This window comes from Rana temporaria, chromosome 1, assembly GCF_905171775.1.
Source record: "Rana temporaria chromosome 1, aRanTem1.1, whole genome shotgun sequence".
Taxonomy (NCBI): domain Eukaryota; kingdom Metazoa; phylum Chordata; class Amphibia; order Anura; family Ranidae; genus Rana; species Rana temporaria.
The window spans coordinates 341,260,203-341,276,854 of NC_053489.1; the positions used below are offsets into that span (position 1 = coordinate 341,260,203).

General features: G+C 42.3%; 1 protein-coding gene across 2 annotated transcripts; it reads left to right on the forward strand.

Moving 5' to 3' along the window:
* The first annotated feature begins 234 nt into the window (after positions 1-234).
* LOC120946877 lies at positions 235-13,240 on the forward strand. Of its 2 annotated transcripts, XM_040361699.1 has the most exons (6): positions 235-362; positions 748-798; positions 5,958-6,976; positions 8,741-8,896; positions 11,943-12,035; positions 12,134-13,240. In XM_040361699.1, the coding sequence occupies exons 3-6, from the start codon at positions 5,972-5,974 to the stop codon at positions 12,449-12,451; spliced, it is 1,572 nt and encodes a 523-aa protein (XP_040217633.1). In that variant the 5' UTR covers positions 235-362; positions 748-798; positions 5,958-5,971; the 3' UTR covers positions 12,452-13,240. The 2 variants fall into 2 exon arrangements, with proteins under 2 accessions (XP_040217633.1, XP_040217642.1); XM_040361708.1 differs by lacking the exons at positions 235-362; positions 748-798 and having other exon boundaries at positions 5,181-6,976.
* Positions 13,241-16,652: the final 3,412 nt, after the last annotated feature.

Consider the following 16,652-nt stretch of genomic DNA (forward strand, 5'->3'; position numbering starts at 1 on the left):
CAGACTGCCCAGATTTGTTCTTTACACACAGAAGTGTACACTCAAAAAAATGAAACCTTGCTGTTGTTGGTTCAAAGTATGTAAATACATTTGAATTAAATAATTCACTTATGTTTGTGCATTAAAATTAAAACAGTCATTTTGACAAAATTAGAAAAAAATGTTTTTCAAATTTACACAAGTCACTTAAGTTAAATGAATTAAATTAAGTTGTGTTGATTCTGGAATACAACAATGATCAGTAGGTGGAGCTATTTCTGCACATGCTCAGCACACTTTTGATGCCACCATTTTGTGCAGACAAGTCCTACAGTTCTTCTCCATGTGCAGACAGAGAAAACTACAGTTTTGTGGAGACACAGGTTAGTTATTTTACTGATTGCTTACTTATTTACTGCATTTTTATTGAGTTTGTCAGAAGATTAGAGTGGTTAATTATAGATTACAGACCCCATCATTTCAAGCTGTACACATGTGCCTTCTTATATTATTATTAGTCACTACACACTCCTCTATTTTGTTCCTGTGCAATATTTTATACTTTTTTTACTTTGATATGATTCAAATTCCCCCATATAAAGACAAATTTATTCAGTTTCCAGTTAGAAAAAGTTTCCCATATATAAATAGGCTGTAGTGTGCAAATTAAGCCATCTAGTCCTATGGTATCTATTGCCAATAATTATTTTAAGTAATGAACATATACACTCCAGCAGCTGACTAACTTTAAGTTTTATTTTCTGCAAGTGGTGAGCACCTGCTATACAGACAGAAACAGAACAGGACTTCAGCCCTCAGGTATGTAAACATTCTAATGGGTGGGGGAGTGTGTGTGTGCATGTGTGTGATGGGAGAGGGGGTCCTTGGACATTTTTGTATGGGAGAGAGGGGTTGCTGTAAAATGTATGGGGGAGTTTTTTTGGGATGTGTCAGGGGGTGCTGTGAGATGGTTAGGGGTGGGTATTGTGAAATGTCAGGGGGAGTTAAGTGAGCTGGGGGGGCTTATGCTGAAGTGTTGGGGGGAAAGGGGTGCTTTGGAGATGCCATGGGGAGTACTGTTGTGGTGTGACATCTGAGGGTAAGGGGGCACTCTGACAGGGACACCTGGTTTTAGGGGTACAATAGGCACACTTGGTGTAAGGGGCAGGGCTGGACTGGGACAAAAAGATGGCCCTGGACTTTGTCCAAACCGGCCCAGGGCACAACACAGTGCACATCAGGGCACAGTGCAGAGCTCAGCACATCAGGGCACAGCACATCAGGGTACAGCACATCGGGGTACAGCACATCAGGGTACAGGGCACAGCACATCAGGGCCCATCACAGCTCATAAGGGCACACCACATTGAGGCACAGCTAATCGGGCACAGGGCACATCCCTGGTACGGGGCACATCAGATCACATCAGGCACATTGCACATCAGGGCATGGGGCACATAGCACATCAGGGCACATAGCACATTGAGGCACATAGCACATCAGAACAGGGGGCACAGGGAAGCACCACAGTGCACATAGAACATCTGGGCACAGCACATCAGGGCATGGGGGACATAGAGCATCAGGGCACGGGGACATAGCACATCAGGGCACATAGCACATCAGGGCATGGGGCACATAGCACATTGGGGCGCACAGCACATTGGGGTGCACAGCAAATCAGGGCACACAGCACATCGGGGCAAATAGCACATCAGGGCATGTGACACATCGCACAACAGGGCATGGGGCACATTGCACATCAGGGCACATAGAACATCAGGGCATGGGGGCACATAGCACATTAGGGCACATAGCACACCAGGGCACGAGGCACATCACACATCAGGGCACATCGCACATCTGGGCATGGGGGCACATAGCACATCAGGGCACATAGCACATCAGGCCACATAGCACATCGGTGCACGGGGCACATTAGGGCAAGGGGCACATCGCACATCAGGGCACATCGCACATCAGGGCACATCGCACATCAGGGCACATAGCACATCAGGGCACATCGGGGCATGGGGCACATCGCACATCGGGGCACATAGCACATCGGGGCATGGGGGCACATCGGGGCACATTAGGGCACGGGGCACATCAGGGCATGGGGCACATAGCACATCAGGGCACATAGCACATCAGGGCACATAGCACATCAGGGCACATCGCACATCAGGGCATGGGAAACATAGAACATAGAACATCAGGGCATGGGGAACATGGCACATAGCACATCAGGGCATGGGGCACATAGCACATCAGGACATCAGGACATGGGGCACAGGGCACATAGCACATGAGGGCACATCAGGACATGGGGCACATAGCACATCAGGGCATGGGGCACATAGCACATCAGGGCAAGGGGCACATAGCACATCAGGACATGGGGCACATAGCACATGAGGGCACATCAGGACATGGGGCACATAGCACATCAGGGCATGGGGCACAGGGCACATAGCACATCAGGGCACATCAGGACATGGGGCACATAGCACATCAGGGCATGGGGCACATAGCACATCAGGGCAAGGGGCACATAGCACATCAGGACATGGGGCACATAGCACATGAGGGCACATCAGGGCATGGGGCACAGGGCACATCAGGGCAGGGCACATAGTACAATGTTTACCAGCCAACATGTGTGATTTTATGTGATGAAATAAAACGACGTTTTAAAAAACATCATTTAAAATGATCATGTGTTGGAAAAATGTCGTTTTTTTGTCTTCTGAAAAAAAAAGTAAGCAAGTTATGACGCGAGCTTGAATGGAACAGAGTGCCATCGTACGTAACCGCGCTTTGCAAGAGCATTTTCAGAAAACGATGGTGTGTAGGCAACGTCGTTTTTTTAAAATGAAGTTTGAAAAACGTTGTTTTGTTTCATGAGAAAAAACAACATTTTTTTACAAGACAAAAAACGACCGTGTGTACGCGGCATTAGAGCGGCCTTACTTTAAATAGTAATTGGCAGTTTTTAATTATTATTAATTATCATAAAAAAAAGTGATAAACATCCTTTTTTCTCCCCTCACAGAGTTTGCAAGTTATGCCTCTGGAATCCCATAAGTGGTTGTGCAGAGATTGTGGCTCGTTTCACACATCTAGATCAAAGCTATTAAAACACTTTAGGTTACTACATGGACACTATGGCCGCAGACAAGCGTATCCTTGTGCTTATTCTCATTGTCCATGCACTTTTAAAACATGGAATGCACTGCGGTCCCACTTATGCAGATCACATGGCAGTGAAAAGCAACATCAAAATACTAGAGAAAGTACAATGATAAAATGTCATGTTTGTGTCGCCACTGACATTCCTTCAGAAAATGACTACTTTCTCCATATAAATAACCACTTGCGTAGTTATGAGACAGTAAGCTGTATGTTTAAGGATTGCTTATTTAAAACAAATGTGTATGGCACATTCAAATCACATAGAAGCCGAAAACACCGTCAGTGTTCATTAGCAGATTTTAAGGAAGGAATAGTGAAAACCCAAGTGATAAGTGAGGTATCGGATGATAGTCTTTTAAATGAAGAAACTGAAGCTTCTGTGTTAGATGAGGATTCCAGCTGTATTGATACAAATGAGGTTCCAGAGAACTTGACTGAGTTGGTAGAACTTAAATTTGCTTCCTTGCTGTTAAAGCTGGAAAATTACTACCATGTCCCAAGCAGAGCTGTTGATGAGTTGTTGGGGGATCTTGATTATTTACTAAGTGATGCTTCTTTTCCTTTGTCTTGCAAAATTATTGTAGATACCTTACAAAAGAACAAAATTGATGTAAATGACTTTCTAGTCAAAGAGCTTGTTACAGCTCTAAGTACAACAAACCCTTTACTTACAGCAATAAAAAGTGGTGGTCTGCTCTCCTCTGCATTTAAACGTAAACAATATTACAGGGAACATTTTAAAATTGTAGACCCTGTAGAGTATGTTCTTGAAGCCAAAAAAAAAAGAACTTTTCAGTATGTTCCAATACTTCAGTCTTTACAGAATTTGTTTGACCAGAATGACCTACTTGACAAAGTGGTCGAAAGTCATAGTTCTCAACAATTTAGACAAGATATTCATCAGTACAGTTCAATTCAAGACGGTCTGTATTGTAAAGCAAATCATTTCTTCTCGGAGGAGTTGAGGATATCTGTATGCGTTTATGTTGATGACTTTGAAATTTGCAACCCTCTTGGGACATCAAGAAAGAAGCACAAGTTATGTGCAATCTACTGGATTTTGGGTAATGTACCATCAATTTTTCAGGCAGCGCTGTCTTCAATTAATCTTGGACTTTTGTGCAAAACAGAAGATGTGAAGGCATATGGATTTGACAAAATCTTGCAACCGCTATTGCATGATCTCCAAACTTTGGAACAGCAAGGTTTGTATGTCCACAAGCTAGGAACATTCCTTAAAGGAACAGTACAGTGTGTTGTGGCCGATAATCTCGCTGCTCATTCTATGGCTGGCTTTATTGAGAACTTTTCAGGTGACTACTGTTGTCGATTTTGTACAGCTTCTCGTGCAGATTTTCAGGCCAATGAAGTGAGGGCAGGTAAATTTACACTTAGGACTGCAGAAGAACACCAGGGACATGTGAAGCATGCTTTGGAAAAAATGGTAAATGTCCTGGGTGTTAAAAAATCATGTGTTTTCAGTGAGAGCCTTAAATACTTTAATGTTACAACAGGCTACCCTCCTGATCTTGCTCATGATCTTTTTGAAGGCATAGTGCCAGTTGAGCTGGCGGCCTGCTTTGCTGTACTTATTTCAAAGAAGATCTTGTGTCTTGATAAGCTCAATGAGCTTATTCATAAGTTCCCATATAAGTGGGGTGATAAGACAAATCAACCTCAAATGGTGCCACAGACATTTGCCAGCAGAAGATCAGTTGGTGGCAATGCACATGAAAATTGGTGCCTGTTAAGGTTACTGCCATTGATTATTGGGCATTTGGTGCCTGCAGATGAACCTGTGTGGCTCATGATTTTAGACTTGAAGGATATTGTGGAACTGGTTTTGTCTTTTGTTCACACAGACGAGACAATTGCATATCTGGAATGCAAGATCTGTGAACACCGTCAGAAATATCAGGAGCTGTTCCCAAGTAAACAACTTCTTCCAAAACATCATTTTTTGGAGCACTATCCAGAAATGATTCGCTGCTTTGGACCTTTGGTTTTTTTGTGGACATTGCGTTTTGAAGCTAAACATAGCTACTTCAAACAAGTAGTTAGGCATACAAATTGCTTCAAGAACATAACATTGACTTTGGCAAGTAAACACCAACTGATGGCTGGATATAACATCCACATACCCAGCCATGAAAAGACCACCTTTAAGGTCACACATGTCTCTAACGTCGCTGTTGATGTCCTGAAAGACGATGTCATACGTTGCCTTAATGTTAGGTATCCTGGTATCACCGCTGTCAATGTTACTCGGAATATCTCTTATGATGGCATTACATATCGAAATGGCATGATAATTGCCCATGGGTCTCTTTGTGGGTTACCAGAATTTGCTGAAATTACACAAATCTGTCTAATCGGTGACAGTCTAGCTTTCATTGCTAAAAAAATGTGTTCATGGTATCACGAGCACTTCAGGGCCTTTGAATTGGTACCAACTCATGAAATTTTCTTTATTCCCCATAACGAGTTGAAAGACCCTTACCCTCTTGCTGATTATATGGTTGGAGGTGTCCGAATGGTCACCCTAAAAAGATATATTTTAATTGATGAGGTGCAATATCCAGCCACGGAAGTCCTGTAAGGCTACTGTGAACCTTGATATGTAAATATGTATGACAACTATTAGGTCTTTGTGTAACTGTGTAAACCAAGTCTTGTTCTAAAAATGTAATGCTTGTTTAATTTTATAGTAAATGTTAATGTAATAGTTCATAGATCAGTCTGCTGGGATTGTACTTATATTGTCACCCCTCTCTCTCCTTCAGAATAGTTTGTCGTGATGGGTACCCCAGCTAAACTCCTAGTAATCTTGGGAGATAATAACTGTGAAAGGTTAATTATGCCAACTGGTATACCAGACTCGTTGAATGACCTTAAAAGAGAAATCCAAACACAACTCGGAGTCCATGAAAATTTTCGACTTCAGTTCAAAGATCCTGATTTTAATGATTTTGTTAACCTTAGTTCAACGGCAGACATAGAGGACAGAGCCACACTTAAGGTTATTCAATTGCCTTCATCTACAAGCAGCTCTTCTGCTCCATCTGTGTCAGAAGTAATTGAGACATCTTCAATATCATCCTTGGACACAGACATAATTTCATCCTCACATTCATCTGCCCCTTCGACTCCAGAATCTTTGTCCTCTGTTAGAAGTCAGCTATGGCCTAACAGTTTCCCAATACCACAGTTTAGTTTTGATGCTGAGATACAACTGCAAAGAGCTCAACTTGCTTATCACACTGATGGTACTGTTCTCAACCCCAATACCAAGCTGAAGTCTGACATTTTGGATGCTTTAGCTTCAGAAATAATAAAGTACAAGGCATACCCTTCAAGTGCAGATCTTGATGATGTAGCTGCTGCTTTGGTACGAAAGTTCCCTTGCCTCAAAGAAAAAGGATCTCTGAGCGGTTACTATGGCTGGAAAATAAGTCTAAGATACAAGATGGCAAACTACAGAACAAAATTGAGGAACATAGGATGTTCTGAGCTAAACATTAACTCGCATAAGCGAAAAGGATCAGTGGGAAGTCCTAACCAAGTGAAGAAACCTAAAAAAGCTGAGGTAAACTACTGTCCAGATTACCCATTGGGAGAAACTAAAGAAACCCTCGAACAGCAAAGAATTGCACTACTGTCTGAAGTGACTAAAAGAAATAATGAGCAGGTTATCACGGTGCTGATGGACAAAACATTTTCGTACAGGAGGCATGAGGTGGTTGAGGAGCCTTTCATTGCTGAATTTAAGAATAGATGGCCAGCACTCTTTAATGAGCGAGAGGTAAGTCTTTGTAGTGTCAGCTGTAATTATTTGGATGGTTGTAATTCTGAATTCTAAATGATCATCCAGATTTAATTGGTTTGTTTTTATTGTAGTAATGTTTTATGTCACCTGTAAGTGCTGGTAAAGACATTGGGGCTGATTATTAAGCCCAGTGCAGAGATGCATATTGCAAGTGCAAGTTGCACTTCCTAAAGTGATTGTAAACTCTTACAGACCACTTTTGACTACAGATACGCCTATAATAAGGCTTACCTGTAGGTACCATGCATATCTCCTTAACCTGCATGGTTTAGGAGATATCCACTGTATCAGCATGTGCTGACCTCATCGGCACATGTGCATTGAAGAAACGGACCAAGCGTGATGTTTCTTTAGCGGATGTGCTGTTACTGGTGGCTCCGGCCAATCACAGTGCCAGAGCCCGCGATACCTGGGAATAATTCTGGGAGACATGTCGCCGGCCAGAGCGGGACCACTGTGGGGGCTTTGATCTAAGGTAAGTATTTAATAATGAGCTAGTATGCTATGTATACTAGCTAATTATGCCTTTTGTCTTGCAGGTTTTGTTTTTGTTTTTTTCGTGGGTTTACAACCACTTTAAGTGTAGTTGACTGAGGCCCCGTACACACGACCGGATCGAGCCGCTGAAACTGGTCTGACAGACCAGTTTCAGCGGATAGATCCGGTCGTGTGTAGGCCCGACCGGACAATTGTCCGGCGGATCGGACAGTTTCCAGCGGATCAAAATTTCTTAGCATGCTAAGAAATCTATCCGCTGGAAACCTGTCCGTCGGACGTGTTCGGTCGTCTGTACAGACTCACCGGACACTTCCGACCGACCGCCATCCCTTGCATGTGTCGTACTGATTCGACGCATGCGTGGAAGCTTTGAACTTCAAGGCCGCCCACGTCGCCGCGTCATCGTCGCGGCGCCGGCGCGGCCACGCCCCGTGTATTGTTTACACGCGGATTTCTGTCTGATGGTGTGTACAACCATCAGACAGAAATCTCCGGGCGGACATGTTCGCTGAAAACGGTCCGGCGGACCGTTTTCAGCGGATTGTCCGTCCGTGTGTACGGGGCCTTAGACTTTGATATGGTATACTCTCACTTGCAAATGATAGCCAACCAGGTGCAATAAAAAAATCGTTTTTTTTCTATTACTCTCCTTGAATGTGATTGGCTATTTATCAAAGACTAAAGCACTACACTTAAGGCCTCGTACACACGACCGAACATGTCTGCTGAAACTGGTCCGCTGACCAGTTTTAGCAGACATGTTCGGTCGTGTGTACGGCCGACCGGACAAATGTCCGGCAGATCGGACAGGTTTCCAGCGGACAAATGTTTCTTAGCATGCTAAGAAACATGTCCGCTGGAAGCCTGTCCGTCGGACATGTTCGGCCCGCTGTCCGCTGGGCCGTCATCCCTCGCATGCGTCAAAGTGATTCGACGCATGCGTGGAAGCATTGACCTTCCAGGGTCGCGCACGTCGCCGCGTCATCGTCGTGGCCACGTCGCAACACGTCACCGCGTTTGTTTTCCACGGGGGTTTTTGGTCTGATGGTGTGTACAGCCATCAGACCAAAATCCGGCATCGGACGAGGCCTTAGAGGTGAAACTTGCACTTGCAAAGTGCTTCTAGGTATTGGGATTAATAAATCAGCCCCATAGTGCCAGTATTGTTGCATGATAATATTGTAAGGATTGTCAAAACTATATGAGTAACCATTCTGATTTGTTCTTTTAAAATTGTATTAGGTTTGCGCGGAATTCAGTAGGATTACAACAATTCCTTTGATGTCCAAATTTATGGGTCAGCTTGATAATTTCTCAACCCAGCTCATCAGTATTTTTAGAAAGAAAGGAGGAGCAGCAGCACAGAAGATCAACCACATCCTGTCAGTTATGGATCAGGTATGTTCTCTAAATTAATTTTAAATCTGGCAATATTTATATTTTATTTAACCACTTAAGGACCGGGCCTATTTTTCAAACTTGTTGTTTACAAGTTGAAATCTTTTTTTTTTTGCTAGACTTGGAACCCACAAACATTATATATTTGTTTTTTCTAACACCCTAGATAATAAAATGGCGGTCATTGCAATACTTTCTGTCACACCGTATTTGCTCAGCGGTCTTACAAGCGCACTTGTTTGGAAAAAATTCACTTTTTTGAATGAAAAAAATTAAAACAACAGTAAAGTTAGCACATTTTTTTTATATTGTGAAAGATGTTACGCTAAGTAAATAGATACCCAACATGTCACACTTCACAATTGCGCCCACTCGTGGAATGGCGACAAACTTTTAACCTTATTAATCTTCATATGCAATGTTTTAAAAATTCTACAGGTTGCATGTTTGGGGTTACAGAGGAGGTCTAGGGCTAGAATTATTGCTCTGGCTCTACCGATTGCAGCGATATCTCACATGCGTGGTTTGAACACCGTTTTCATATGCGGTCGCTGCTCACATATGCATTCGCTTATGCACGTTAGCTCGTCGGGATGGGGCACATTTTAATAATTTTTAATTTTTTTCTTATTTCGTTTACCTTTTATTTTTACTTTTTACACTGTTATTTAAAAAAAAATCTGTCACTTTTTATTCCTTTTACAAGGAATGTAAACATCCCTTGTAATAGAAAATAACATGACAGGGCCTCTTTAATGTGAGATCTGGGGGGTCAAAAGGGCCTCAGATCTAATATTTACATTAAAATGCATAAAAAAAAATGTTGTTTGGAAAAAAAAAGTCTCTTTATGAGCTATGGGTGGAAGTGATGTTTTGACGTTGCTGCATTGGTATGGAGCTGGATGGGGGTCATCTTCCCCTCACTCAGCTCCATACCACAGAGGACACAGAATCCGATTGCCTCCGCCGTTGCCAGCGACTCTGGTAAATGGCGGAGGGCACTGGAGCGCGGCAGGAGCGGGGGGCACCTCTCCCACCCCCGACAAAGGTGATCTTGTGGCGAATCTGCCACAGAGACCACTTTTATCACAAAGCGAACTGCCCACTGAAGAAGAGGATACCAGGGTTATGGTAACTATCTGCTGACATAACAACGATATCCATCTTCAAACAGCCAATGTATAACAAAGGCGGGCGGTCCATAAGTGGTTTTAAAGATGAACATTTAGTTTTTCAGCCATGTTATCAAACCTCTTTTTTTTTCTCAAAATTAAAAAGCTGAATTCATGTGGCATAGTGTACAGGCACTGTATACCCCATTTTTAAGTACACAATGGGGTTTATTTACTAAAGCTGTAAAGTTCAAAATCAGGCTCACTTCTGCACAGAAACTAATGAGCTTCCAGGTTTTAGTACCAGGCTTAATTGAACAAGCTCAGGTTAGAACCTCATTGGTTTCTATACAGAAGTGAGCCTGGTTTTGCATTTTCCAGCTTTAGTAAATAAACCCCATTGTGTACTTAAAAGTGGGGTATGCCTGTATATATGTTCTGGAATGTAAACTTTTAATTTCAAGGCTTGTATATGACTTAACCATATTTTTTGGTATTTATGCATTTACATTTAGAACAACTGAGGCATGTAGTGCATAGTTTCTAAGGCTACAACTAATGATTATTTTGAAAATCGATTTGTTTATTTTTTTGCTCAGGTAAAGAAAAAAATGGTTAATACAGGCCTTGGGGCCGACTATAGTGTAAACTGGGTGTTCTAGATCTTCGTGCAATTTTTAAACCCTTGCAGTGGGGCTGCCCCTGCAATGCTAAGGTTAAATGCTTGATTTCTCCTATGGGCAGGAAAAAAAGAGACACTTATGCCGTGTATACACGATCGGTTTTACCGATTGAAAAAAGTCTGATGGACTTTTTTCATCAGACAAACCAATCGCGTGTGGGCCCCATCGATCTTTTTTCCATCAGTTTTAAAAAATAGAACATGTTTTACATTTTTCCGATGAAAAAAAAAACAATAGTAAAAACCGATCGTCTGTGTGGAATTCCATTGGAGAAAAATCCACGCATGCTCAGAATCAAGTTGATGCTCGGAAGCATTGAACTTCATTTTTCTCAGCTCGTCGTAGTATGTCACCACGTTTTGGACAGTCGGAATTTAGTCTGATAGTGTGTATGCAAGACTGATAAAAGTCAGCTTCATCCGAATTCCGATGAAAAAATCCATCGGTTTTTAGACCATCGGAATTCCGATCGTGTGTACAGGGCTTTACCGATCGGTAAGTATATGTTCATTTTTATACCCCCTTTACACAAATAAGTATTTAACCCTCGCAATGTGGGGGCTGAAAGGGTTAAATACAATTTTGAGGCTTTAATTTTTCTTTATTCAATTTTTAGGGTTAGGGCTTTTTAAAACTACAAACCCTAACCCCCCCCCTTATTTCTGATTCTGTTCCTTTGTCTTTACTGCTTTTTTCTCTTTTTTTCCCCTTCACCTGATATATCCCTTGGCTTTCCACTTTGTTTTTTCTTGCATCGCCCTCTCTGCCCATTATTGAGCAGTGTGTGTTGGGGAGACAAGTAACAGCCTATCTTCAAGGCACAGTCAGGTGTTATTGTGCATGTGCACCTTACAGGGGCTGCTGACCAGTCCTGTCACTCACACAGCACAGCCCCCTCCTGCTTACACCAGCTGTACAGATGCAGCATGACTTCCTCAGTCATGGTGGGTATGCATGTAGTAATCACCGCTGGGATCAAGGATGACGCCATGCTCTATCTGTACAGCCTGTGTAAGCAGGAGGGGCTGTGCCGGCCAACAACTAATCGACAATAAGAATCACTGACAACAATTATTATTGAAAATATTTATTAGTTAATTCAGCCATAGTAGCTTTCCTATAGCAACATATTTGGTTTAGGACCATTTTCTTGTTATGTTTTCCAGGAATGACAGACTTGACCCTTTTAGAAATAATTTTGTGGGTAAAGAAGCAAACTGCTAATAATGGCTTCTTTGTTACATGTTTCAGAATGTCACCATAGAGAAAAGACGTGAATGCATCCTAAAAGCCCTCATTGTTTATGTGAATGAAGAACCCTCTAACCTCGTGAAGGAGTACACGGTAATTTTTTCAACCTGTTAAAAATTGCTCTAAAACCAAGTTCCCCGTTTTACCCCAATCTGATCGAATTATTTATTTTTATATGTGAATTTTTTTAGGATTCTGAACATGTTGAAGCCCTAAACTCGATGCGCAACACCACCCTAGGAATCTATGTCGTCATATCTGAAGGGGCAGATGCTACAGACCCTTACCAAGATGTTGGCATCATCATTGAAGGCATCACAATACTTGAAAACTTAAAAAATGTAGCCAATGCTTGTTCTATGATGCTTGGTCTAATTTATGCATTGAACTTAGCCTACCCACAAGACCTGAGATACACTTTTGAAACATTTCAAAAGATTTTCATGGAGCTAGATGCCAAAAAGCTGTCAAACAAGGTCCAGGTCCTGAAAAATAAACTTATTTTCTAAGTACTAACTTAGGTCAGGATTAAGAGGTGGTATTTATGTTTCCTCAATAATGTTGCACTGTTGGCTTGTTATTAGGGATGCACCAATATAATGCCGCGTACACACGATCAGTTTTCTCATCAGGAAAACTGTCATGTTTTCTCTTGGACAAGAAAAACGCCAGATCACACGGCTGGTTTTCTCGACCAAGAGAAAACCTGTCGGGAAAACCAGCTGTGTGTACACGGGGAAAAGGGACCAATCCGGTCCTCGGCACTGATACAGATATCAGAGAAAGTTAGGAAGCCACACACTGCCCCGCATTGCTGCAAAGAAGCATGGGTCTGTTTCCCAGACATGCAATTGGGAAGCTGGTGATAACCCACACCCTGGCTTGCTAATTGTCCGCGGAAGCTGACCACATGCTCCCTCATGACACTGCAGGGCAGCTTGGCTTCCTGGACAGGAAGTTGGGTGGTGTGTCATGACCCGCCGTCACCTTCCTGATAATTCAGTGTTAGGAGGGAGCGTGAAACCTGTCACATGATGTCTAGCAAGACTGGATGCCGGAATTGGTACTCAGTATTGGCGAGTACCGATAAAAAAAATATTGGTACTCCTATCCCATACTGAAAACCGGTATTGGTACATCCCTAATGGTTATAGTACATTTGTTCTAGTACTGACCATGTTACTAGCATTTCAGTATTCATCATGTTGTAAATAAATGCATGGTTATTTAATTTCCAATTTTATGAAGAAGTCCAATGGGACAAAGTGCAAATTGCAAACTATCATTCAGCAGCTACAGAGTGAAGAACGCAGAGCTGAAGCTTGGCCCCCTTACAGAGTCTTCTCAGCTCTCCTATCTCCAACAGAGATATGGATTGTGAAAGCTTACAGGTCTGTGCAAACACTCACAGAGCTGTAAATCTTCATGGGAGATGAACCTCTGCTATACTAGTGATAGTAGGTCCGCTCTCTCATGAAGATCTACAGCTCTGTGTATGTTAACTCAGCCCTTTAAGCCTTGTCTCTCCGTATTGGAGAGATAGGAGAGCTGAGAAGACTCTGAGTGAGGGGTAGGGCTTCAGATATGCATTCTTTGCTATGTAGCTGCTGAACCTCAGAAGCTACAGAGATAAAAAAAAGTGCAATATCCACTTTGTCCCATGGGGAAAGGAGAAGTCTTCAGTGAGTCTTTTCCCTTAAAGGAGGCATTCAAAAGGGACATTAAAAGAAACAAGCTTTTGAATTTGCCAGCACACCATGGATCGACAATTTTATGAGCTATATCTACCAGGAACGTGTGCGATAGGGTTAGGGTTATTAAGACTAAGAGAAATAAAACCTATTTTTGTTGAAAATGTTTAAAATTAAAAAAATATATACCTCCGCTAAGAAGTAGAACACAGAAGTCTAGGCCTTGGACTATTGCTTTAATGTCTCGTTATTGGTACCTGGGATCAAACTGATTTTCTTTGTCAGTTTTTATTCTTTCTCTTGTTTTTATACTGTTTGTTATTTAAAAATAAATAAAGAATTTACGAAAACAAAATCTTGAATGTGTTCACTGAAAAAAGTATGTATATGATAATCCATGCACACTCTTTGGGCCAGATTCACAGCAGAGATACGACGGAGTATCTCAGATACTCCGTCGTATCTCTCAGAGTATCTATGCGACTGATTCATAGAACCAGTTACGCATAGATAGCCCTTAGATCCGACAGGTGTAATTGTTTTACACTGTCGGATCTTAGGATGCAATACCGCGGCCGCCGCTGGGGGGAGTTTGCGTCGTAAACCAGCGTCGGGTATGCAAATTAGGAGTTACGGCGATCCACGACGGTTTTTCGCATTCGCTACGTCGCTGCTAGTCTAGTTTCCCGTTGCAAAGTTAGTCGTCGTTTTTGGTGCCCTAACTTTACACAGCACACATATGTGCTGTATAAAGTATGGCCGTCGTTCCCGCGTCAAAAATGTAAAAAAAAATCCTTCTTGCGTAAGCCGTCCGGGAATACGGAAGTACGCTATGCACGTCGCCGTTCGAAAAAATGACGTCGCTTCGCGCAAAGCACGGCGGGAAATTCAAAAGGGAGCATGCGCAGTAGGTCCGGCGCGGGAGCGCGCCTAATTTAAATGGCACACGCCCCTTTGAATTACGCGGGCTTACGCCGGAGGCCGCCAGCGTAAGTTTTCTCGCAATTGCTTTGTAAATCAGGCACTTGCGATGAAAACTTGTGGCGGTGTAACGTATCTAGGGTACATTACGCCGCCGCAATTTTACGTGAATCTGGGCCTTTGTTCCTGTATTAGTCAGACAAGTATATTAGGTGTTGTATGGAGGTATGGAGACCCCAAACACCCAAACAATCCAGTGAAGTTGAAACCCCAGCAAACCATGGATATTTCAAAACCAAACTCAGAATTATTATTTCATATCAAAATTATAACATTTTGGAGCCATGCAGGACCCCTTCATCAAGTGAAACAAGGCATTGTGTCTGATAAAGGGGTAATGCGGGGCTCAGAAACAAATTATGATTTTAATATGAAGCAATAAATTAATGTTTGGTTTTGAATCCTGGTGTTTAAACTTCATTGAATAAAGTAATCCAGAAAAAACGGAATTGTTATTTTGGTTGAATGTAAAAAAATTATTTTTAGGATAATTGAACTTAATTAATTTAATAGCTTAAAAAAAAACTAGATTGTTAACTTGATTCAACTTAACAAGATTACATTAACTTAATGTAAATAACTTAAGTTTACTGAAATAGACCATGTTATTTAAATTCAACGTAACCCAGTTACGTGGAACCTGTTGACATAAATAAGTTAATTACATCCAACATATCATTTTTTTGAGTGTATCCCTTTGATCTAAGAAGGAAGTGTTAGTTACAATGTTTCCTGTTAAAAACTTGGCAGACTGCCCAGATATTTTCTTTTGACAGCTGAAAGTCTTTCCACTTGTTATATGAAAGAATCAGCAAACTCTGCATTGAAGATCGTCAGGGGGGTTGAATCGAGATCACGATTTTTTGTGCAGCTCTAGCACGGTATTTGCGCAGCAATTTTTCAAACATGTTTTTTTGGAAAAAAATGTTTCATTCATTAAAAAAACAGTTAAGTTAGCACAATTTTTTTTGGTATCCTAAGCGATGCTTTACATTTTTTTAGGTTACATGTTTAGAGTTACAGAGGAGGTCTAGTACTAGAATTATTGTTCTCGCTCTAACGATCGTGGCGTATGTAACCTGTGTGTATCTGGCTCTGATACTACCAGTGCCTACCCAGCCACTGACTAGTATCTCTCCCCAGCCTGTCCCCACACACCCTCTCACCTGCTGACCTGTGGATGGGGGAATCACTCCTGCAGTGTTATTGTGTTCTGCCAGTGCGTACAATGATCAGTGTTGCTAACTTTAGCTGGCAGCACTGATTGTTTTAAGAAAAAAAAAACAGGCTGGTTGTACTCAAGTTGATTAATAGATTGACTTGTGTAAAACCAGCTAGCCCATACATAGATCGACTATGGCTGGTCTCTGCATAATTGGCGTAATTTCAATCCATGTATGACCCGCTTAACCACTACACAGTCCCTAAATATCCTTCCACTCCTGTACATAGTGCTCACTGTCATACTCTCCACACTCCTCTCCTGTACATAGTGCCCACTGTCATACCCTCCACACTCCTCTCCTATACAGAGCGCCCACTGTCATACCCTTCACACTCCTCTCCTGTACATAGTGCCCACTGTCATACCCTCCACACTCCTCTCCTATACATAGCGCCCACTGTCATACCCTTCACACTCCTCTCCTGTACATAGTGCCTGCTGTCATACACTTCTCTCCTGTACTTAGTGCCCACTGTCGCACCCTCCACACTCCTCTCCTGTACCTACTTCTCACTGTCATACCCTCCACACTCCTCTCCTATACATAGTGCCCACTGTCATACCCTCCACACTCCTCTCCTATACATAGAGCCCACTATCATACCGTCTACATTCCTCTCCTGTACATACTGCCCACTGTCATACCCTCCACACTCCTCTCCTGTACATACTGCCCCATCATACCCTCCACACTTCTCTCTGGTACGTACTACCCTCTGTCATACCCCCACACTCTTCCTGTACATACTGCCCATTGTCATACCCTTCACACTCCTCTCCTGTACATAGTGCTTTTTTCCGTACCCTTTGTAC

Bases quoted from the DNA above. Each gene is read 5' to 3' on its own strand.
- LOC120946877 (XM_040361699.1), top strand. From the start codon at position 5,972: ATGGGTACCCCAGCTAAACTCCTAGTAATCTTGGGAGATAATAACTGT. The intron at 6,977-8,740 runs GTAAGTCTTTGT...AAATTGTATTAG, and splicing joins CACTCTTTAATGAGCGAGAG to GTTTGCGCGGAATTCAGTAG. The intron at 12,036-12,133 runs GTAATTTTTTCA...GAATTTTTTTAG, and splicing joins ACCTCGTGAAGGAGTACACG to GATTCTGAACATGTTGAAGC.